The sequence below is a fragment of the Numida meleagris genome, chromosome 2 (assembly GCF_002078875.1).
Source record: "Numida meleagris isolate 19003 breed g44 Domestic line chromosome 2, NumMel1.0, whole genome shotgun sequence".
In the NCBI taxonomy this organism is placed as follows: Eukaryota; Metazoa; Chordata; class Aves; order Galliformes; family Numididae; genus Numida; species Numida meleagris.
This window is the reverse complement of record NC_034410.1, coordinates 16,958,808-16,984,232: the sequence shown is the minus strand read 5'-3', so window position 1 is coordinate 16,984,232 and position 25,425 is coordinate 16,958,808. Positions and strand designations below refer to the sequence as shown.

The 25,425-nt window shown below is 36.8% G+C and overlaps 1 protein-coding gene and 1 long non-coding RNA gene across 11 annotated transcripts in view; one reads left to right on the top strand and one right to left on the bottom strand.

Annotated features, from left to right (window-relative positions):
• Nucleotides 1-25,425, top strand: part of ARMC3 (armadillo repeat containing 3) — a 72,946-nt gene that overhangs the window by 25,662 nt on the left and 21,859 nt on the right. For all 10 annotated transcript variants that reach the window (XM_021387274.1, XM_021387267.1, XM_021387269.1 and 7 more), the window contains 5 exons: nt 4,639-4,791; nt 4,907-5,012; nt 18,937-19,186; nt 20,359-20,495; nt 24,507-24,675. In XM_021387274.1, the coding sequence (XP_021242949.1) occupies nt 4,639-4,791; nt 4,907-5,012; nt 18,937-19,186; nt 20,359-20,495; nt 24,507-24,675 (815 nt within the window). The remainder of the gene's footprint in view (nt 1-4,638; nt 4,792-4,906; nt 5,013-18,936; nt 19,187-20,358; nt 20,496-24,506; nt 24,676-25,425) is intronic.
• Nucleotides 12,852-17,338, bottom strand: LOC110393869. The gene is made up of 3 exons (XR_002435238.1): nt 17,298-17,338; nt 15,261-15,381; nt 12,852-13,254 (listed from the first exon to the last, which is right to left on the bottom strand). It is a non-coding gene; the product is annotated as an uncharacterized LOC110393869 (long non-coding RNA).

The following is a 25,425-nucleotide window of genomic DNA, read 5'->3' as shown; positions in this document are numbered from 1 at the left end:
ACTGTTGCTGGATGTTAGGGACATGGTTTAGTGGGCATGGTGTTGATCGGTCAACAGTTGGACTCGATGATCATAGAGGTCTTTTCCAACCTTGATGATTCTATGATTCAATTTCAAATACAAGTTTTTTTAATGAGGACATGAAAAAAAGCCTTTCAGATGGCTTGCAGATTAATATTCCCAATGGAGTTGAATAGTTCCATTGTCATATTTTTATAATTATTCATCATATGGTTCTTTTTATAGACTATTCCATAATTCACCAAGGAATTCTGAATTAGGCAGTAAATACTCATCATTTTTTGCCCACGGTGATGCTTTTTAAATAAATCTGCTTTTGAAATTCCTTCCATACGCTGCTTTCTGAGTTGTAATATGTGCCTAGTACAGCTATATAACAAAATGCAGTGTAAGAAATAATATACTTCTGTCCTTAGTTAATTTTGATTTTGTCAAGGGATTTTGATAACTGTAACTATGATGGCAGAACTTAAATATTTTGTTCATATTTCTATCACCTCACAGTTATTTTATGGTTTTAATTTACGTGTATTTTACAAATGTCTGATTTAATATACAGCTAAAATAATCTCTCCTTTCTACAGTATTTCAGATCTCCTTTTTTATTCATCTTTCCAATTATTTTCTCACCTTCCTTAGTTTGACTTCCTGAATATTTGTAATTATTTGGATTGTAAACTATATATTAAAAGACTAGAATCAACATTTCCTAGCATTCTGTGTTTCAGCATGCATTTATCTTTATCTGCTGGAAGCTTTGCAAATCACAGAAAATTATTTTCTTTAATGTTTAAATATCAAAGATAGGAAGGAACCTTCTTATGCCAGTGCTTTCTTTGTGTATTTTTCCAGCATTGTTATTTTATTATGCTACTTAGGACTGTCAGTATCATTTTTATAGTCCTGTGACAGGCTTGTAAGTAGTATGCTAAGCAGATTTATATTTGCTCCTACTACTTTCTATCACATCTTCATCCTTTTTCATATTTATTTTCAAATAAGCATAGCCTTCTTTCCCTCTTTCACTCCTTTTTCTGTTTTTGTGGCCTAATATTTTAGCAGCTGTTAGTAGAAGCATGTCTGAACACAACATTTTTAAAGCGTGGTGGCATGAAGTACACATAATATATTGCAGTATGGCATATGATCTTATATCATTGAATGTTACCGTCAGCGAAGATGCATCTTCTTGTCATATATCTTTACAAATGGAGTCAACGTGGTTTCATTATAAAGGTTTGCTCTCTTCTTCAGCCTATGACAGTTGGTATAGATGGAGCAAGCTGGGAAAATAGATCAGAAGAAGATTTAAAATATTTTTTTCCAAGCTGCAGAATTTTGGTGACAACCAGCTAGATAAAGGGCAACATGTAGTGGTGCAGCAGAAACACTATCCAGTTGCTGTTCAGAGTGACCCCCAGAAATACTGAATTTATTTGAGATACCTGGAGCTACTGGTCTAAAGTCAGCCTTCCAGTGGAAAGAAAAGTGGTCACTGAGTCCATTTAAAAGAATACTGCGAAATAAAAAGAAAACAGAAATATTTATCCCAATATGCACATGATACATATATATATATTTTTTTCTGTCTGGATTGTGGTTGTAAATATACCAAAAGGCCTGTCCAGACAGCAGCCCTAGTTTCTACTATACTAATACTTGACTCATTGTAATTCCAATATGGTAAAACATAACTCTTAAGTTCTTCTATGGCTTTTTCATTAAACTTGCATTAGCCATACAGTAGCCCACGTTTTTCAGGTTTGATAATCATGATTGCATTTTATGAATGTTTCCTGCATACTTGATAAAAAAAAATTGCTTTTCATTAAATGAAAAACTCTACTTCTCCTATGATAGAGCATGAATTTGGTTTTTTTAATCTTATTAGCTATGCATACAGTAGTGTCTGTTTCTGAAACGATTGCTGTTTTTTCCTAATAGATGTGATCATAGCAAACAGTTTTGTTTTGTGCCCCTCTCAGCCCTTTAGAAAGGATTCCTGTAAATTTTGGTTGTTCTTGCTGTTATAAGACAGGCTTAATCACTTAAGAGCTGTTCTCACTATCGAGTATCTTACGTGGCACAAACGCTATATTCAATTCTAAGTAGCATCTTCAGAATGCTACTCTATTTAAGTTAATTTTAACATTCTATAAATTTTAAATTTCTATACATGATTATCCCTTTGACACTGAAAATTAGTTTTGTTCTGCAATGTTATTTTGAATTTAATATATTAATCTATCAACAGTTCTACTTTGTATAATGAGATTTATAGTGGTAAATTTTATTGCGATTCCTTCCTTGCCCAGCAAATAATGCAGCCACCTTGCAAAATATAGTTTAATACCGTCAATTACTGAATAACTGTAAGCATGTTGTTTGAACTGTTGATTAAGGAGTGCCTGACTTTCCTCTGACACACCGCAACAGCAAAATGCTATGGAGTGTATATGGAGAAAGTGATAATCATGCTCACTCAAGTTCAGCTTCACTCTGCCAAACCTCTGGTTTGAAGATCTCTAAGTTCTTTACATATATCTGAATGCAATGCATTTCAAAAGGGAGCATACTAAATGTGTTCTGTGACCCAATTAACATATGATTTTTTATAATATGAGTTTTTATTTGTCTGGGTTATCTCAACTCAAGATCAATGGGAGTTAATGATAACAGGTAACATTAACTTTTTCCATTTGAAATTGGTATAGCTAATTCCGTACACTGACAACAGTGATCTGAATGGATAGTCAGTCGAATGGATAGTCTTTGATCATGACTTTACAATAGGAATTGGAAACAGGAAAATACATTGAAAAACAAAGGTTAGCTTGTGATGCTGTCAATTCGTAAAACGCTGGACAGAAGCGTTAGTTCTCCAGGCTCTTTTGGTTGGGTGGGCCTAACTATTTTACTTAGTTTTAAATCAATGCATTCAAATGACTTAGGGGTCAAGAAATTCATCACTGTTAATATGGTGTTGGCATTGAACATGAGAAGTGCTTAAAGACAGAGGATGCTATTCAGCTCTACATTCTTTCTATTGTAAAAAACAAGGGGAACAACTTGTATAAATAGAGAAAGGGTTAACATAAAATATTCTTCCCTTAAATAGAATTGGCACCTGGATCTATTTATCTACCTAGCTAAAAATAGGTGCATAATGCTTACAGTAATTTCAAAATCTGTTTTCCTACATCAATGAAAAGTTCTTTATTCTGCTTAAAATATTTTAAAACACTGTTTTCACACATTCAAAGGAATTATTCTCCTATCATATAGGCATAAATTATATTTAAAATGTAACAGTGTTTCCCATTAACATAGCTATTTTTGAAAACAAGAATAATTAAAAAAAAATCTGTATAGTACTAAGTAACTCAGTGTACAAGAACCAAATTACTGAGGCAGGAAGAACCTCTAGAGATCATTATTAGGGATTATGGACTACTTTGGCAAGCAACAGGCCAGCGGCATACTTGATTGCTTGTCAAAACGGTCTGTAATCCCAATTAAGGCCCTCTCTTGAGAGCTGGCTGATACACATCAGGGTTGTGGCCAAGGTTCTGCAGATGCTTAAAATCCTCTCTGTTTTATCTGTTGCATCTTTTACTTTGTGACTTCAATTACATATCTCTGATGATTCTAAAAAAAGTTAAAATTGAGCTAGAGAGAGCAGCCTTCTCATCTATATGCACTGAGACATTTTTTTTTTCACAGCTAAGTTTTCAATCACATTGTCTTTCTTTTGGCTTTGTGGACTTACATTTGTTTACGTCCATTCACAATAGATTTAGTTTTATTTAAAAGAATACTTCTACTACTTTTCTTTCCATTTTTTTTCTTCTAAATTTTCATTAGACAACGGACCACAAAAAGGCATTGATCCCTTAAATAGTTAGTAGGTACTAGTGCAATTTCCAGATGTGCGTATGGACTTCATGGCTCCTGAATTTCTTTGATACGTTTTAAAATTTTACCGATTAACTATAACTTCAAGAATGTAATTAATCTACTTTAGATTATGCATATGGTTAACTGTTTATTGACTCTTGTAACTGTAGAGTTTATATACTGTCCAGTGCTTTTGTAAGAAAGTTTAACTCAGGGCAGTTTCTAACAAATACCTGTACACTGGGAGAAGAAAATGTTTGGACTTTCCACCAGACTTCTGATCTAATCCATTCTGGAATGAATGAGGTTGTTAGCATGCTTGTCAGACTCCTGTGGATATGTGTGATCTTTGTTAGCATAAACTAAAGTATAATCTACTGAATGGAAAAATCTCTATTAATCACACCTGTAGGCACTGCGTGGATCTTATAGCAAACAAACTTTGCTTTCTGTTATGTAGGCTATGTGTGTTTAAAGCTGTATTTAATAGGCATCTTTTGGACTTGATTCAGAGTTCACTGACGTCTAATGGGGTTTGGATCATGTCCTTTGTGCACATTTGTTAATTGCTAACGTGTCTGTTAGCAAAATGTTCATATTTCCATGGTATCAAAAGCAAATGTTTTATAGAAAATAAGTACATGAAATCAAATTCAAGTCCTTTCACTGACTGGGAAAATGAATGCAGGTTAATACTATTGTTCTTTTTTTTGTTTAAAGCTGAAAACAGAAAAATCTTAAACGAGGAAGATGTTGAGAACTGTCTCATAAATCTTTTGGAAATTGATGATGATGAAGTTAAAGTTGCTGCTTCCCAAGCTATTTCTGCCATGTGTGAGAATTTAGCTAGCAAACGTGCATTTGGACTCCAGGGTAAGTAGGGTGGGAACTGAGAATTTGTGCTTTTCCTTTTGTAAGGAACATATTATGATTTTGTAATTGTCATGGTTTATTTAAATGTTCATATATACAACTGTTTGTTTTAAAGGGATTCCCCAGCTAGTACAATTGCTAAGCAGTGAAGATGAAGAGGTAAAAGAAGCTGCAGTCATAGCATTAGCCAATTTGACAACAGCCAGTCCTAGTAATGCAAGGTGAGTCTGCAATAATCAAATGATTATTTAAAACACTAATCTGAATGCAAATGATAATGTTTTGATTTTTAATGAATGTCTCATCTTGTCCTTATCCTACAAAGCAGGACTCTTGAATTAGCCTGCAAGGCCCTCTTTGGTGCTCATGAGTCATCTAGAATCGGTTGGTTCTCATCAGGTTTACAAGTGTTATGCTATCCTTGCTGATGTTTGCTCTAACAGGGAGAGGTATGAAGCAGATGTGATGGAAGCAGAGGTATAGATCACGTTTTGAAAAGAACATATGATGAAAATATGCCTGATAACCTGAGACTTTTAACGCGGGGTACTTTTTTAAAAATTCACTGTCGGTAAGGTATCTTTTACAAGTTGATGACTCATGCATTTTTTTTGACTGATTTGTGACAGCTGACACTCAGATATTCAGATATTGGCACTGTCATTCTCTTTTTATTGGTTCCCAAGTAATAAAGAATGCTCATAGTGCATTCTCTAAAAGAAAATAAGTGTAATGTCAGTATCCAAAATAATTAACAATGGTTGGTTAAGTGACTGTAAGTTCCAACATAATTGTACCAACTAAATTCTATTGTCAGTTGCAGAGTTCTGTTATCCCAACTCTATTAAAAGTTCTGTTCAAGGAAAAGAAACAGAGCACTCTGACATATATGAGCAATCACATGTAACTAACAAACCATAAAATAAAATTCCTTAAAAGTTTCCTGGAATATACTCAAGGAAGTTGTAATCCATTCACAAGGATTCTTTGAAGTGAAAAAGTAAAATAACGCACCAAATAAATTATTTGTTTCAATTTATTGATTCAGCTCTAATAGTCACCAGTATTCACTTAATGTTGCCAGATGGAGCCATAACTTGACACAAGAGAATAATATTCTGTTTTCAGATTCGCATAGTAGATTTTTTTTGTTCTGATTTTCTGCTCTCCTCATGTGCATGAGTCCACTTGTTGTCAGTGGGAGTCATAGACACATAAAAAGAGCACAGTACTGGAGTCCAGGGGTCAAGCTCTCAGCTCTGCTACAGCTGTTTTTCGTACAGGTTTCACATTGTGAAAAAGGAATCTCTGCAGAGTTTTGAGTTGGTATAGCAGCTTATGCCAACTCATTCAGTTTCCTCTGCCAAGGAGATAGCCATGACATTGTTTAGCTCAACTGCTAAAACAATTCTCTGGGACTTCAGGCAGGGAAATAGCTGTCGCTGTTCCTCTGAATTATAATTGAGGCTGTTTTTTTCTTGCTAGGCAGAGTCAGGAAATTGTAAAGGTGGCTTGCATATACTTCTCTCTCCTTCCAATCCAGCTCCAACTACAATATGGAAGCACCAGATAATCTAATCTCAGGTCTTCTGTGAAAATCAGGAAGCAATAATTTACATTAAATATGTATATTGGATGAATGCCATGTGACTATATAATTACTTCGTTTCTGAATCAAAACTATTAATAAGTCATAGATGGCTCCAAGTGTGACTGAGATCTACAAATGAATATATAAAATTGAACCCTCAGCTGATACAAATTGGTATAGTTCCAGCTCACAGACTGACTGCCTGGCCCGTATTTATTCTACATTCACATAACTGAGGAAAAAAGTAGTTTGGAAAAAATGCATCACAGATTCAGTTACCACAGTCATATTTCATTCCAGAATATTTTGTGTGTCTATCTTGTAAACCACTGAAAATAAGTGTATACATAATGACGATGCTGATATACTTTTTAATGATGTGACCTTAGTGTGTAATTATGTTGACAATATTCTGGTCCCAAATTGGACTAATGAGACTAGTGCCCTTTTATTGGCTATGCATTAGATTCTTGTTATAAACCCTCCAAGAATATTAAATCATAAAGCTAGTAGTATCAGGAAGACCTTGCAGGGAAAGCACAAGAAAATGGCAACAGCAAAAGGGAAAAACATTTATTATAAATGTGTTTTCACTATTTACCATCCAGCCAGATCACAAAATTTGATCTTGTTGAGCGTATATACTTGTGTTCTGCTGTATTTATTTGTATGACTGTTTTGGCATGTGTTATGTTGATTGAAGGATGTGTACCTTGCCCATTCATCATGTACAATATATATATCGACAGAATGCAAATAGTAGACAAAACACTGCTATTTTTTTTTTTCTGGAGATTCATTGTTGTTAGGAATATTTGATCAAGGAAAGTTACTCGCTTTTCTTATAATATGGAAGAAAATACAAGTTAAGACGTGTACTTAAGGCTCCCACATTAGCCATCTTAGTAGGATAAAGTCTTCCATTGATTAATACCACAAGAGCAGCACAGGCAACGGGCAATACTGCCCCCCACTAATGTATATTAACCTTGACCTCTAGGTGCTTCCCCACAGCAATGAAAGGCTAGTTCTGCGCTCCTGCCCAATCAATCCTTTGTTTCTGAACTGAGACAGCTAATAAAGGTGTCAAATATGGTAGAGCTTTTGTAATTAGAACACCTGTTCACGATGTATGGGACAGAGACTAGCTTGTCATTTCACACCAGTCCCCGAGCAACTGTTATTTGGCAAAAATAAATAAATTGATCAATGACTCCAGCCCCCGCAGTATTTTAACAAAAGATCTAGAGCAGAAGAGAACATGAGTCCAATACTAACAATTTTACTGGAAAACATGGATTTTCAATATGATCTCCACCAGAATACATAAAAATTACTGTAAGTAACTTTTAATATATTCCATCGTTTAACCTTTTGCTGCATAGCTGATGTTGTGTCATGCTTCAGTAGCACATTAAAAAAAAAGTCAAATGCCTCATTAATTTAAAAATGGACATCCTTGGATTATACATTTATCAGAATTTTATCATCAAGTAGGATGGAATTTTAGTGGTTCTGTATGTTGATTATAAGGTCTTTGTAAAACAGAAAACACTTGGGTAAATAAAAATAAAATTTCAAAATTTTGAAGTATGCTGCAGTTTAGAATCTCACGTACTTATTGTAAAATATGGTAAAAAAAGTGGTTTGGGGTTGCTACTGTGTGCATTGCTCCGAGACCATGCTGGTGATATATGCCAGAATTTGTTTCTTTTTCCCCACTTCTGGGAAGAAAAAACGTATGTTCGATTATTTGCATCCATTTCCAAATTTTTTAATCCAGAACACTAACTTGCATTGTTAAAAGTCGTATACAGTTATTTGGATGGCTGAATGCCATTTTATAGAATCTATGAAATCTGTCCTTTTTGATATGTTCAGGCATCAGGAAATGTAGGCACAGTCAATTCAATAATGTTCATTATGCACAAATTGAAGAAACACACAAATGAAGAAACAGCAGTGCCATCTATTGGACAGAAAAATGACATTCTGTGTTACACAACTACCTCCAGAACAAACGTTTTACTTTCTCTTCTGCCGACATTTTCCTGTTTAGAGTATAACCAATTATTTTTTCTCATCATGTATTTATGGTAAGCTAATCATGTTAAATATAAATATGATATTGGTTAGAAGTAACAAACAGAAATAAGATATTGAATGTACCAGCTAGGTATTAGTTAACTTGACCAGCCATTTCCTTCAGTATTGTCTTAGCATAAATGCCATTTCTAATAGCTGGCTTCATAAATCTGGCACTGTCAGAATGCTGGTCATCTACTAGAACTACCACTAAAGGAAAACATACACTCTGAAATTTACTGCTTTGTACTAACTGCCTAATTAACAGCCTCCATAATATTTGTCTTAAATTGTTTATTTTAAGTGCAAAATTTATAGCATCCAGTTAGTTTGGTCTGGGGAAAGAAAGGAAAGGAAGTATTTTCTTCATCTGTACTAAAAACTGCAGGAAATTGTGGTACCCGATGGACTGACAATTTGGCAAAATATTTCTCCCAGAGTTTATAATTAGTATCAAGCTATACATTTCTAAGAATCCTATCCAGACTCAAGATAGTGAAATATCATCCAAAAATCAGCAAATCTCGGCGTTACATGATTTTCTAATTCTTGAATTCCTCAGAGGAATCTCTGGACCTATTTACATCAAGAAAACTACGTTCATACAGGCAGTTATAGGTATTATTACAGAATCTGTATATGAGCTTTGTGATATGGATGATGATTTCCGAGATCTGAGAGTAGACTGAGAACAGGAAGCTAGGCTGGGAAATCATTGCTTATAGGCAGTGCCCAGTGAGGAGAAAATGTTTCTCCCTTGACTTAAATCAGTGTTGCATCTGTTCCAAACTGAAATTCATATTCTGATCTAATGATTCAAAATATATCCATTCAAAATATATCCTCAGTCCTCTACATGCGGATAGTGCTCACCTATAGTGAGAGTCTCTTACCTTCTGAACGGGAGATTTTCATTGTCCACAGGATATTTTTATTATTTTTTAGAAGGGTTTGGCTGTCAAGGAAGAGATTAAAAGACTGTCCAATTTTCTTATGTTTCAGATCTTGTTAGTATAATTAAGAAGTAATGATTACTGCTATTAGATATTAATATCATTAGATAGCCATCTTGCCTATTAGAAAATGGAAAACTTAGTCATAAATTTTCTCTTCCAAGACTGTCAGCAGAACCTAATTCACATAAACAGATGAAAATTGATAGAGCCAGTATTCCCTGAGATAATATATTTACATGAATGATGAGGATACAATTTATGAGGATACAAAAAAAAAAAAAAAATCCTAGTACGTGAATGCTAAATTTAAAAACAGATATAGGTAATAATCCATAATACAGGTTTTGTCTTTTTCATGGTTTAACGTAAGTTTGTAATCCAGAAGGAGGAAATCAACAATGGAATTCCACTAGCTATATTGAATAAAGGTAATATGTTTTAATACTGACCCCTAGTGACAGAATTATATTTTCGAGCTACAGCTCTGCTATGAAAAGGGCCGTTTTGCGATTTGTGTTGTTATTTTTCACATTAGTGCCTGTTCTGCTGAGCTCTATACAAACACAACGAGTTAACTCATGCCATGAATAGATTCCTGTTTTGACTTTCTCTTGCTGTATATCTGTAGTGTGGTGGGGACTTTCTAAACAGAAAAGACAAGACGGTCATTACCTACACAAGCTTTTTTGTACAAGTTACATATTGTTTTGATAGAAAACTGCAGAATAATTTATGGTAGATTTCTTCCTTGTCAAAAAAGCTGTATCAAAGCCTAGTGCTGTGATGTCATGCAGAAATGGGTTTGCACTATGACTTTAACGTCACGTCAGATGACTGGTACACAACTCATGGACTGTACCCTAAATCACCTTCCACTGATAGGTGCAAAATGTTTCATACAACCACCTGCTGTTCCTTCTTAGGCTTCTGAATGTGTGGATATGTAATCTACAGACCCAGACACTGTAACTGCATTTTGTACAACTCTTCTTTCACAAAAAAAAGTAGTATTTTACTAGTTGTTTCATTTTATTTTAACTGTGTTGCCATTAGGAGTTACACTGAAAACAGAGTCCAGTGTAAAGTATTCATCTCTAACACAAATTTCATGTACCATATCCTAAGTCTCATGAGGACCTAAGTGTCCTCTCAAGTGCGTATCCCTGCAGTGACATTCAGTGGTACTCACTGAGATGAATTATACTTTCTCTGAATTAAAGGAGGTAGAGAGTATCTCACCTTGGAGTAAATTTCTGACAAATCCATTGATACTTTTACACACATATTTTCTTTGTAGCTATTTACTTGTTATAAATCTAATTAAATATAAGATAATTAATTATAATTAAATAAGATTATCTTATATATATAATTATATAAGATATTAATTACAATTAAATGAAAGGTATTTAATTATATGTAAGATATTTAATTATATGTTTTAACTTATTTCAGTCTAGTTCGAAATTATTTAAGTGTATATAAGAAAAGAGCAGGTCTGATTATGCAAACTTCTGTGCTGCTGTGAATTTAAGCTGTACACCGACTGTGGCTTTTTATCTGAGTAGAGACTGTCATATGCACAAGGGAGTAAAATTAAGCTTTCACAAGTAACTTAAAACCTCCAGACTTGCAGTCTACATAATCTATGCTAACATAGTACTGTATGTGTACTTAGGGATTTAAATTTTAAGAAAGAAGAAAAGTTTCTCCGCTTTGAATCATCCTGAGAGCTTGAACCATTAGCGGGGCAAAACTTGATTGCCTACAGATTGCTGCCATTTGAGATAAGTTTGTGGTTGTCCAGAAGAGATTTAACCAGAAGGGATAGAGGGCTCAAGTTTCACAATTTGAGTACTATTTGTAGAGTGTACTATTTGTAGAGAGTACTATTTGTAGAGAGACTGACTTGGCACAGCTTTGTCATCCTCCTCATCTGGTGCTTCCAAAGATGGAGAGAAGCTGCTAGCAGCTCAGATCCTGTGTTCCAAGCAGTTGGTGTGGGGACCCTGCTCTGTCTCTTTCTTTCTTTTCATTACACCTCCATGAAGCTGCTCTGGCAGTTCCTGAATGTTCTCTGTTGTTTTGCTTTTGTGACAATGTGGATTCCAGACTCCCAGCACTTGTGCTGTTATTGATTTTTGCATGTGCTGTTTTTTTGTATCAGAAAAAAGAGAGAGGGGATAGTGTATTTTTCATGAGCTTATCCGGGCTGAAACTATGTGAGATTTTTAAGGGATTTTGCTGAATTTAATCCTTTCTTCTAACAGTGGAAGTGTCAGAACTTCTTAATAGAGGTTGCAAATAAGACTATAATTGAAAGGCTCAATTATCAGGAACGGATATTTCATTATCAATGCTCCTGCAGTATTTCAAGTTCAAGTTCGGTATATCGGGGTTCTAGTAGTGAGATCTTTGTAACTCTGTCAGATAAATTCAGTGATAGACATCAGAAAACATGAGTATATTTCTCAATGAGAGTCAGATATCACAGACTTCTAACTCAGACAGTGTAAGGTTTGATTGCTTCCACACCATGGGTTTTACTGAGTTTGGGGTTGGTTGATGTTTGAACAAGGTACTTATCATTAAAAAATAGGAATGGAAGGTTCTGTTCCTGAAATGAAAAATGAGTATTGTTGATGTAATCATTATTTTTATTGCACTACAAAGAGCTCCCAAACTCTAGATCAGCTTCCCATGTGCTAGATTCTTACCTGTTATCAGCTTACTGACATTAGTTTACTTCGTGTAGTGAAGAAAACAGAAGTAATGGTAGTCATTAAATAAAATAAGAGTGACTACATAAAACAGTCAATCGGTTTTGAAAATAAATTGCAAAATGAACATTTTGGTAAACGTAGAAGACGTTTACCAAATGTGATTATTCTGATGGCATAACAAGGTAAATAAAGAATTATCAAATAATTAGACTTAAGGGACAAAAAGGAATATATTCCTTGAGGTTTTTCAGCTTCTGGTTATGATGTTCTTTTTCAGTCTCTGAAGTTGCTTTCCAGTCAGAAATTATGTAATAGAACTGGATCAAAAATGCCTTGTGTGAAAAAGAAGTCATGCGATTTAACACAGATAGAGTTGATATAAAAAAATGTGTCTGTAATTAGATGCATAATTCTTATGCATAATTTACATGCAATTATGTATGAAAATGAGATATGCACATGCATAAGTGGCTAAGTAAGCACCTCACACACAATCACAGTAATTTTGCACAGAAATTAAACATGCAGTTACAAATACGTTTGGAAAACGAAGTCCATGAGGAGTCCAGTGGCCTTTGTGAGAAGAAAATTTTTTTTTCCCTAAGGAAAAAAATCAGTTAGATTCATCTTCAGTCAAGAAAGGGAGAATTAAACAGCACAGAAGAGAACCAGAAGTAAAATTTAGTACAAACCTATTTATTTTCAGTAGTGGTAGAAGGAGCAGAAACAAACATATTTCATTGTTTTTATGAACCGTCAATCTCACAAGTGTTAATTAAACCAGAGCAAATCCAGAGCAAACGGTGTGAAGCTGCACCACAGCTCTTCCGCTCCGTCTCCGCTCCATGTGAGGTGGCTCAGTTTAGCGGCTGGGGGGGCGGACTCCATGATTTCTGTCAGCAATTTGAACACGGGCAGTTGCTCTCTCCATTAAGCTGAACCTTCTCTTCAGGAGGAAAAGCTAGCTGGATCCGTCCGTACGCACTGAGGGAGTCAATAATCTGTTCTCTTGCTTCCCGTGGCTGGGAGGCTTAGGCAGGGAGCAGAGCTATTATGCTTGATGTGATGCCAACAAAGCCGTGGTTCTTGCCCCAGAGAACCTGCACTCCTGAAAAAACAATAATCTGGAGGTTTAGTCGGATTTTTACTGATGACTGTTTACACAACGCTCTCCACCAGTTTCTGAGCTTTCCTATTGCACCCCTGACAATTAAAACAATGACATATTCAGTTAAATGAAAATCATATGCATCCCCATCTTAACTGTTTAAAAATAGCTTGTATTGTGACATTTTTGGTAACAATTTTATTGTCTACTTTGAATTTAATTTTTGCAGTAAAAGACAGTGTACAAAACTTTTGTTTTCCTCAAGCTCTTAGCAATTTTTCTTTGAGTTCTGAGTGAGCTTTCTGAGAATTTTCAAGGGAATATCTTAATAACTTCTGTTACGATGTATGTTTAAAATTAATCCTTTAAATTAAATATTTAATATATTAACACTTAATATTTGTTTTTCCATTGATGTATAAGAAAAATATTTTAGCTATTCTTGAATGTAGGCATTTGAAACAATTCAAATGTAGTCTTATTGTACTGTACACTCCAGTTAAGGTAAATGCCTAATCCTGTTAATTTAGGCACCCTAATGATCATAGCCACATAATTCTATATCATAGCATTTTAATTATTTTAACTCTACTCTGAGCTCTATGTCTTTGTGATTCAGATAGTCAGCTTTTACTTTTCAAAGAAACATAGTGATGTTAAATGCAACATCATTTTATTTTTTTTTCCCTTGTCACTATCTACTTCTCTTTTCTCTCACCTCTCCATGATTAGGGAATTTGATCTCTCTGCTCATATAGAGGAAAAAACCAAAAGTTGAGGATCCAGGTAATTTACTCTTTTTTCACATCGAAAAGTTTATCCTTTTCTTTTTCCCAGCTAAACCAAGGTTCACTTCTTCCTTTGAGGATGTAATCTTGTACTGGAAGCACTGATGGAAGTGCATCATCCCAGAAGGATGTGACTAAAGCAGAAATTGTGTGTTCTGGAGGCAGAGAGAGGCTAGCACTGGTCTACGTTAGGCAGTACTGGTAAAAGCTTCTTGCTCTCACTTTTGTTTCCTTGTAATAAAAAACTACACAGTGCATATCTTTGTCCAAGATGGAAGAGAACAGGGACTTCCATACTTAAGTCTTGATGTTGTAGTGTTTCACAATCTTAAAAACTTATTTATATTCATTCTTTCTGTTCCCTTTTGAGGTCACTGCTGTCTCTTTAGCACCTGGAGCTCTGTGACCCTTTCATATTTTCCAGAGGGCTGTGGGATAAGAGTGAGTAGAACTGTGGGTTCTCTGCTCTTCTTTCTTCCCTCATACCTCTTCTGTAGGCATATCCTTTAGCAGGTCACAGTTCTTCCCCAAGGTGTTCCAGCTCCTCTTAAAATCTTATCCCCAAAGGTTACTTTCAGTTCTCATTACCTGCTGTTGTCACTTCTCAGACGAATTCTTGTTGCCATGTGACCTGTTGTGCTACTTGATTAAACTACAGTCATAAAATGGTGATTCAGAATGAATCCGTGTGGAAGTAGAATATAGGATTGAAATAAATATGTATAGTCGTCTAAATTGGTGATTCTCAACCTTTTTGAAGTTGAGTGGCACTTGAGAAAATTGGCTGTGCTCTGTACCTCGCTGAGGTCAGGTCTGAAAGCATGAGGAACGGCACCTTGCTCTTTTGTTAAGTACCTGTGTTTTTGTGTGCTTTATGCAGATTGTAGCAAATCTGCTTATAATGCAATTGGCTACCTGGCTCCATTCTCTCTGTCAGTTGATAGGGACTGTGTTTATTAGTATTTCCTATGGGAGAATCCATGTGCTCCGGGGTGTAGCACAGAATTAGTAAGTCCAGCCTTTGGCGAAATGCTGGATGTATTACACCTATGAGATGCAGGGATGCAATCCATGAGCAGTGGCTCTGTTTCAAGCATCCTGGAAGTACTGGAATTTCCATGCATCCACTGTACAGGAAAAAACGTTTGTTTGTTTTCTGGATAAGGTATGTGTGTAGTTACTGTGCAATGCTGTAAATCTGATAGCATATGGACATACCTTACTGTGCATGGCTGTGACATGTACGGTGAGTCTCTCCCACACTTTGCTCGTAGGTACGTCAAGTCACTGATACATGTGCTCCAAATGTGATGTTTTCCTGATCAAGTCGCAGTAAGATCTGCAATATGTCACCATGTAATGTGATTATATGGCACGGTTTGCCAGGTATTTGCATTGTGTACTCTTTGCAGAAATGCGTGACTATCAGCATTCCTGAGATTTTCATGTTTTATCGACACTTTGACAGTCTTTGATAGTGTAACTCTCTCATATTTATGCAATAATTCTAAGCTAGTGTTTCCTTTGTAAAATTTACCAAAAGGTGAATTTGATTTTTGGTAAGAAGCTGTACCAGTAAATGTAAAATTTTCAAATCCAACTTTCTCCTATTAATGTGCTGCCAGAAAGTTAGCAAAACTTATAAAGACTGTGTATGTGTTGTGAAAGTGCTCAGATATGCCCGTATAGGGAGAATTCATTCTGTTTTTGATACAGACAAAATGTACTAAGGAGACAGTATAAAAAAGCAGTTGCAAGGAAAATTCAAATTGCCACCTGTGCATTTCCTTTGCTAACAACATTACCAACTTTTGTTTAACAAACAGATGAGCCCAATATGAAATTACTAAGATCAGACAGTACACTGGGCATGTGCCTGAAATCATTTGATCAAATTTTATATACAAACCCAGAGGGAAGACAATTCAATTTTTATAGTGTGCTGTTTTATAGTGACATTGGAAAAATTACCACTGAAATGAACTAAGATAATACAGATGTAAGATGATGCAGACAAAGAAATGAGTCTGTTCTTTAGTAGGAAGAAAAGCCTTGGCAAGAAGGTTAATAATCTTAAGTTATGGAATATCTTATGGTATTTGAAGAATGTAAACTATATTTGTATCAGTAGTCTCTTTTGCCTCTGGCAAAGAAAACAGGGCATACATAATGAGGTGGTAACTCTGAAATGTGTGCCTATCCAGCATTTGAGATTCAGATTTGTTAGAGCATAGTAGTTTCCTCTAAGCTAAATCCAAGTTCTTTCTTCTGCATCAGTCGTAGTCAAGAGTTTACTGTCATTTAGAAGACACATCACCAGCTCCTTTCAAATATATTCTGTATCCCACATATTAGGTATGAAGTTGATTTGGAAAAAAAAATAAAAAAGAAGCAGCACTGTTCAGGTGAATGCCAGAAGCAGAATAGCTGTGTTAAGGTGAAGTGCTCATAGGCCAGTTCCTTCTGCTGTGACTGAGTTGTAGTCTCAAGTAACTATTAGTTTTGCAGTATATCGGATTTAGGTCCTCCAAACGTGTCCTTCAGTAGGACAGCCGCCCACATCTTCTGCTGTCTTCTGCCTTAATTTACTGCTTCCTCACCAGTGCTGCTTCAGCTTGGCTGTTCTCTCACCTAGCTCTATGAAGGGATCCTCAAAAACATTTGTCCCCTAGTTTTTTGGGTTTTTTTTGGCAAACAAGCTGTTTTGCTGATCTAACTTAGAACTTGGCCACAGCAGCAGCCTTCAGCCACAGGCTGCAATGCTCACGTGGGAGCAGGGAGAATGTTTGTTTGCTACTGATTGGCTGGTGATGTGGAACCGTGAAACTTGGTACTAATGCATGTGTGTCCAACCTTTTGGCTTGCGTGGGCCACACTGAATGAAGAGGAATTGTCCTGGGGTGCATAAGTTGCTTCGAAAGTAATGCCTCCTATTTATTTGCATAGAAACTACAACAGATACAAAGAGCACGATAACAGTATTTGATAGGGCAAATTCTCAGCTACAAAACACTGATTTTAAATATAGTCACCACCATGAGCTGTGCATTTTCACCAGCAATGAACAACAGCCTGCATGCTGCGCTTGTAAAAATCTGCACCAGTGGAGGCAACCCATTGTTGCCGCTGCCAAAATGCACCACTCAGTGCCTCATTGTGCTCATACCCACTGGTTGGTCTCCATAAATGTTCAGCAAGCATCAGCGTATGTCAGTTCATGCCATTTTTTCCTCATGGAGAAATTCAATTCCACACCTTTGCTTCATCTGCATTTCCCTGTCAGACGCCATTCTGTCAGACTGCCCCTCTGCTGCCATCTGTCTCATGGCAACAAAATGTAACAATACTGGTGGGAAGATTCTACTTCTGCCGCCATACCACCAACATCCACCTCTGATGTTGTGGGCCAACATAATAAAACTGCAGGCATTACTTTTGGAGCAACTCTCATAAAATATATAATATAGTTAATGTCTATAAGTAACAACACTTATTTTAGTCTGTAATCGTTGTTATTTTTTAAAAAAGAGAAATAAATACATAAAACTAGTGGGATACCTGACCCTGTTTTTGTGAAACTAACACATTGCTCCCTGGCAGTGGTTGCAATTCTCAGTGAGCTCTCAAGGTGTTTGTCAGAGATTTCTGATGTAATTTTACTCTTCCTATGCTTCATCCTTGACAACTGTTCACAAATGTGTGTACTACCAAAAAGTGATGACATGAATAAGGTGTGACTGTGAAGGATATATTTCTCTGGTAAGACTGGGATTATAAAAGTCTGGTAAAGAGACATGGCCAGATTTTTTAGTTGAATATCTGATTGCAGCTCTATAAATTCCATCTGAAAAAGTGCAGGTCATGTATTTATAGCAACTAAAAGTGGTGCCACAAACATAAATTGATGTTTTTTTGGCAATCTTGAAAACTATTCTCAAACTTCTTTATCGAAAGGGAAGGCACGGCTGTGTATTCTTCACTCTTCAGAGCCCTGTGTGCATGCTGTTGTTTACCATTACTTGAGTCAGCACTGCACGGCACTGCCCTCCTCGTGCCCCAGGTTCCGTCGGCACAGTGTCAGTAGCGTACCAACGGTCTGGTTGTGGCTGAGCGATGGGTGCGTGTGCGGCCACTCTGCTGGGAAGATCTGCCGCCATTATAGCATGGCGCGGGGGGTGAAGCGTTGCCAGCTGGGCTGGGCTGCGGTTGGACATGCCTGTACTAATGTGTCTGCTGTACTCCTGCTGGCTAAATCAGCTCCTGCAAAGCCAGCTCAGTCATTTCTCTGTTGCACTGATCTGCAGCCTGTAGACCTACCCTGTAAGAATGGCAGGAGCTTGCTGTACTGTTCATGCCACCCATACGTCCTATCGCAGAAATTCAAGGAGACAGCAAAAAGAATAGCAATGTGATATTCTGTGCACTAAAATTCTCATTAGAAAAAGTGAGAGAATGATTATGTGAAGAGCTGATAGGATTCAGAAGAGACATTTCACTGGAGCTAAGATAGAGAAATTCAGAATCTTTGAAAAGGTGCAAAATTCAGTTTGCTTATTTGAAACTTCTGAAAGAATCCGTGTCCTAATACACTGAAGAATCCAGGAATTTGTGGCTTGGTTTGTTTGCTTAGGTTGTGCCTCTTGAGCGGTGCTTCATCCTGTGAGTCAGATCTAGGTAAGGCATCAGAAGGAGGGCTTTCACAGTTCAACTTTTAATTTCTATTTCACACTGTAATTTAGAGCATAAGCATCAGTCTTTCAAATTATTGCATGTAAGCAATATTTTATATTCTTCTTGAAATGTAAGTCTAATTTTGTTGGTAAATATAATACAATAAGAGGGGAAAAAAAGTCCTAAAAATAACTAAGATTTTTTGTCTTCTTCATTTTCTTAGTGCTGTTGCAGATGCTGAAGGAATTGAGCCTTTAGTAAAGACCTTAAACGCTGAGAGACATGGAGCCATTGCTAACGCTGCTACAGTGCTAACAAATATGGCCATGCAAGAGCCTTTGCGCTTAAGTATTCAGAGCCACGGCGTGATGAGTGTGCTCACAGAACCACTGCGCTCTGCCAGCAGCCAGGTGCAAAGCAGGGCAGCACTCACCGTGGCTGCCTTTGGTTGTGATGCTAACGCGAGAAGTGAGGTAAAAGTCTTCTCCAAGATGGGGGTTGTTTGTAAGAATTCTGAATCCTGAAGTTTTTGTTACACTTACTGAGGATCCCTGTATTTTGTATGTCTGCCCTAAAAGCCCTTGGTTCCTAGATAGTAACTAATTTTGCATGGTTATGATAGGCTCGTTCAGCTGAGTTCACCTCCATTTGTTACAAGGACTTGGAAAAGGTTTTCCTTAATTTTTATTATTACTTATTGCTGTATTTGCCTGCACAAATTCATGCTACACAGCTTTTCTGTAGCTTTAATGAGTTCCATCCGGGACTGTATCTTAATCCCCATGTTTATGAGTATGAAACATTAAGGTTTCTTTCAGCTGCAACTGACAGCTGTATTTTGAGGATGACAAGTTCTCTTTGCTCCCCTCAGTGTTTTATTACTGTCCCCTTTCAAGGCCTGAATGGCAACGCCTAATTTCAATTTACAAGATACTGAATGTGTACAGAGTAAATGTAATTAAAGCAAAACTCAAAATGTAATTAATCCCTCGATCAGTAGCATCCATCTAGTCGAACTTTTCACTGTTTATCAATGGCCATATTACTTTCTTTTCATAAATAAGTATGGTGTTTTGTGTGTTCAAAGATCATAAGCTGGAGATTTCTCAAGGGTCAAAGCTGTTACTTAGGACATGAATAAGGGGAGTGGATAATCAATCTACCTCTTTCAGTGTCCTTAAAATGTCTTTTTCTTCAGAAATCCAAATGAGCAATATTTCCTCCAGCACGTATAGGAAAGACACTGTCGCACACGAGAGAATAGGATGTTAATAAGATTGCCATACATATAGTACAATACAAATTCAAATATATTGTGATGTAAATTAGTTGCTAGGAGGCAACAGAGCGCAGAAAAAGGTGTAGAACTCTCCATGGCAGTCTTGGGCTGCATAGTCTCTTCAGTTTCCACATTGCAGTCTTATAACTGAAAAGCAGAGTCAGAAAGGATGTGTGCCACTCTGAACCTCTCTTGAGCTCAGAACAGCACAGAAGCAGAGAACTCCCATGAATGGCCTTTATGCCAGCCCGGCATTGCTTGTCTACAAGTCTTGAATAAGGCTTTGGATGGAGAATTTAATATGTTATTCTCGCTGGAATGAAGTAGGTGAAATATGTCAGCAGCCACGTCTTCATGTTCTTACAGTTAAGAAATGCAGGTGGACTGGGACCTCTTGTTGAGCTGCTGCATTCGAAGAACAAAGAAGTCAGAAGAAATGCCTGTTGGGCTGTCATGGTCTGTGCAAGTGATGAACTAACCGCTGTTGAACTGTGCAGGCTAGGGTGAGTAGAAATAATATCAAGGAGCAGAGGGAGGATTTTAATGAGATAACTCTATTAAGTTGATCTTTATGTATTAATAACAGAAGGACAATGTTAAGCTATGCTTTTTGGTAAGCAGAAACCACTTTTATACTGCCAATGTTATGACTGAAATGGTACTGATTTTAGAGAAGTCTTAAGAAAAACTGCAAGCCTGAAGAAAGAACTGTCAGGAATTGTAAAAATGTTTACTGTTTCTATAACCAAATTTGGCTTTATATTGAAGATGTGTTTAGATCAGTCAAAAATAGGGGCTACAAGTGTCCCATACATTTGAAACTGAAATTAAGATTTCAGGCTAAGTTCACTATACAGTGAATTGTACTTATTACCCAAGGGCTAATTTTTGTTTGTAAGCTCTGATTAACTGCAGATGTGCTGAACTGTCATTTTAAAGAGAATCTGTCATATTCCTTCTTAGAAACTACAAGTTCCATATATTAATATTTGAATTAGAAAAGCTGTTTTAACTGTAAGAATTATGTCACGAGACTCAGGTATGGGGTGACTCTTTTATTGTTAAAGTGAAATATATGTAATTGCCCTGCTCCCTCTGCTGGACACTTCTCTGGCTGCTACACAGATGCTTGCAGCCCATCTGTGAGGGAATTCTGCAGTCAGAGCTCAGAAACAGGTCTGGAGGAGACCTCAAAGGTCATGCTATCCGGCTGCCCACTGTGACTTAATCAGGTACACTGATATATTTCAGCTTGCTCAGTGTGCCTGTAAGAACTGATTATGAAGGGGTTTTACAGCTTCTGAGGTAACCTCTTCTGGTGCTGAGATTCCCTCATTATTAGAAGGATTTTCAAGTCTTAAGTGTCTCTTACAGCAATTCTGTCCAATTATATCTTGTCCTAATTTCAGTGGAATTAAATAACCACTTTTTTTACCACAGTTTATTTTTTAACTTACTGAATTTTCTATCAGAAATAGTGTAGCCAGCAGGAGCAGGGAGGTGATTGTCCCCCTGTACTCAGCTCTGGTGAGGCTGCACCTCGAGTACTGTGTTCAGTTTCAGGCCCCTCACTACAAGAAAGACATCGAGGCCCTGGAGTGTGTCCAGAGGAGGGCAGCACAGCTGGTGAGGGGCCTGGAGCGCAAGTCTTGCGGGGAGTGGCTGAGGGAACTGGAATTGTTCAGTCTGGAGAACAGAAGGCTCAGGGAAGACCATGTCACTGTCTACAACTGCCTGAAAGGAGGTTGTGGTGAGATGGGGATCGGCCTCTTCTCCCAGGTTATAGCCAAGGATGAGAGGGAATGGCCTCAAGTTGTGCCAGGGGAGGTTCAGGTTGGATATTACGAAAACCTTCTCAAAGAGAGTGGTCAGACTCTGGAACAGGCTGCCCGGGGAGGTGGTAATGTCATCATCCCTGGAGGTGTTCAAGAACTGTGTAGACGTGGGACTAAGGAACATGGTTTAGTGGGCAACATTGGTGGTAGGTGGACAATTGGACAAGATGATCTTAGAGGTCTTTTCCAACCTTAATAATTCAATCATTCTCTGCAAATTCTCATGTTCCGTGTAAATTTCTCAATTTCCTTTTCATGACAAAGTAAACATTGAACTGCTTTTTGTTTTGCAATCTGGTATCACTTTGTCACACATCTCTAAATTTCTCTCAGTTATTTATGCTATGTTGAAGTGTTGTCTCCCAGCCTGGATGAGGTATTTCAGCTGAGGTCATACCACCATCAACTAAAGATCAGTAATTATTTTCCATATCTTGCATGTAGCACTGTTCTTATTTAATCCCTTCTTTGTGGTAGTGTCAGAGTAGGACTCTAAATTATATGTCCTTCCAGTTTGACAGCATATTATTGATAATAATACATTAAGCATAGTTTTTCAACCAGTCAGGCAGTACTTCATGTTATTTTCGTATAGATCATATTTCTCTGACTTACTCATGACTGTTCAAATAGGAATATTTGAAAAGACTTACTAAAGTCACAACATATCTCAAAGTCAAGACATATCTCACATCTATGCCTTGTGCCTACACATTAAGTCAGTCACCCTATCACAGAAAGGATTAAATTGGCTTTACGTGATTTGTTTATAACCACACATAATGGTTATTTCTTACCGCCTTACCTCTTGCATGCTTGAAAATTGATTGTTTAGTATTCTGATGTGGTATTCTTTGGACGCTGAAATTCAGCTGAATGATCTGCACCATTTCCTTGTTCATTCTTTTTAAATCTAGATACTGTCTGTGCCCTTCTCCACTCTTCTGGCTCCTAACCTGTCCTCCCCGAATTTTCAAAGATAATTATAAGTACTTTAGAAGTTGCTTTTGCCATTTCAAAACATAGTATGGGGTAAGTCTCAGTCACTGCTAACTTTGTCTTCTGAAGCTTACATGTTACGCCTACTGCTTCTGCCTTCTTGTTAATATTGCAGTTAGGCATCTGTTTACAACCATTTTATCAAAACTGAAGCAAGAAAGGCAGCAGACACTTCAGTCTTTTCTATGCCATCTGTTATGAGTTTTCTTCCCACACTGAGTCATAAGCTTACATTTTTCTCTTTGATTTGTAGTATATGAGACATTTATTTTTGTTTCAGGTCCCTGAATAGTTTCATCTCAATTTGCCTGTGGGCTTTTTGGTTTTGTCCCCTACTTTTTCTTCCCTGATGGAAGTCTCAATATTTCCATTTCTGCATGAGTCCTTTCTGGGTTTTCAGGTAGTCACAAAATTGTTAGTGCTTCTGCATTTTGTCCCTTTTTGGCTTGTCTTTCCTCCATGTGAGGCTAATGTGCCTCTAATGCCATGTCTTAGATGTTGCTATACTCACTAGACTTTTTATTAATTTTCCCTTTGAAAATTCTTTCCTTCATTGTCTTACATTCTGATTACCTGATCTTGTTGAGATTTGCTTTATGACAAATAGTCTGTATGGTTGTTCTACTATTTTCTCCCAGTGCTCTCTTCTAAAAGAGATGGTTGTCACTTGCCTTGTCTGCAAAACTTGTTCTCTGAATTTCATCTGACATACTTTCAGAAGTCTACCTTGTAAATGTCCACAGCTGAGGCTCCTTGTGTAGTTCAGAGAGAGAAACAGAGCAACTTATGGAGTTCATTTTATATGTACATATATATAAAGATACATATATAAAATGTATTCCTTAGACTATGAAGAATGTCTGCATGTATAGACATACACATACACATTTGAATAAGTACACACACATGAATATATCTCCCTCTTTTTTTTTCTGCATTTTTAAAAATTTCATTCCTAAGCAGTTCTAAAACAGCACTGTTATTTTCTCCTGATTCATCTTCCTTTCTCTTCCTAGTGAGTTTTTCCTAAGTTTCACAGGTTAGAAGCTATTAGTGTGTAGATTTCAGTGCCAAGGAATAAATCCCTGCCCACCAGTGTCCCCATGATTTTTTGTTTCTGCTTCCATGCTGCGGAAGTACCACCAGCCTGGTTGTGCTGCCACAACTGCTCTTGCTTCCATGCTAAGCTGAGCTTAGCACATCTCTGCCAGTTTCTCTCCCAGCCACAGGAGCAGCCCTAAACCAGGATTCACACCTTGAGTCACACTGAGCTGGAATCTGCCAATTGCATTACAAGCTGGAGAGAGATTGCCTGAACTATATCATGTGGTCAGCACTGAGCATAACTCCTTTTACTTGCCTTTGACATTCTTCTTTTTTTCCAGTTCTCCGTGGCACCCAGCATCTTTCTGATAAAAGGTTGTGGCACCCTGTTAGCATTTCTTTATGTAACTGTTTTACTGCCAAAAAGAATTGGTTTTGCTTTTGAGCGCCTGAAGGCATTTTTTGTCCTTTAGAGAAAGAATTCTGTGTGGCACAGCAAGCTCCTTGCTGGTCTAAAGAGTATTAGGCTAGCTCCTAGAAATGAGTCTGTGTCTTGGCCTTGGTAATGCTGAAAACTGTGTAATAACAATGAATTGGTACTTAATGATGAATTACCCATCGTATTTTGTTTAACAGTGCACTAGACATCCTAGAAGAAATTAATCTGTCAACAGGACGCAGAAATAACTTTAGTGAAGCTGCTCTGGAAAGGCTACTTGATAATAATCTTTCCCAAAAGTACAGCCAAATGGGATATTTATCATCAAGTAATGTCATTACTGATGGATTCTATGATTACGGTAAGGTAAGTTAAGTTACTTTAAGTTAATTTGCTTAGAAACAGTAAAATTTTATTTTCTGTTTTGAAAAAGTAAGAGGAGTGTAGCAAAAGCCAGAATCTGGCTACCTAAAATAACTTTACATGTTTCTTGTCATGCTGTTTCCCAGGTTTTATAATAATTTATTTTATCTTTCTTTATGAAGTCTCATCATCTTTATGCTATCCCCTAGTTACAGTCTTCTCAATTGCTTCCCAATCCTGTGTAATCTGTTGAGCACTTAGTTCCTTACCAGAGCCTTTCTCAGAAGTTAGTTCTTCTGCTATCTTTCACTGCACTATACTTGATACTAATCTGACACTGAATGACCTATGGACTTCTTATTTATTTTTTACATAAAGAAAGGTTCATATTTTCACCTTGGTCATGACCCTTTCTCTCACACAGCACTGTTGATATATAAAGACTGACTCCACTATGTATCACCAGTTACTGTATTCAGTTTAAATCAGGGAAGTACTTTTCAAAATGCCCAAATAAATTAGAAATATCAGTCTTACTGAAAGATCAGTGAAATGCATGCTTTTAACATGTTTACTTACTTTTGAAACTTCCATCCTAAACTGTAACGTCTTCAAAGTCTGGAATATTTCCTTATCCTAGATTTTAGAATGGCATAGAAACAATAATTACAAGTTAAATTATTTATAAACAATATTTTCTTAAAAAAATTGAAGAAGGAAAATGCAAATAGGGAAAACACTGTGTTTGTGTAT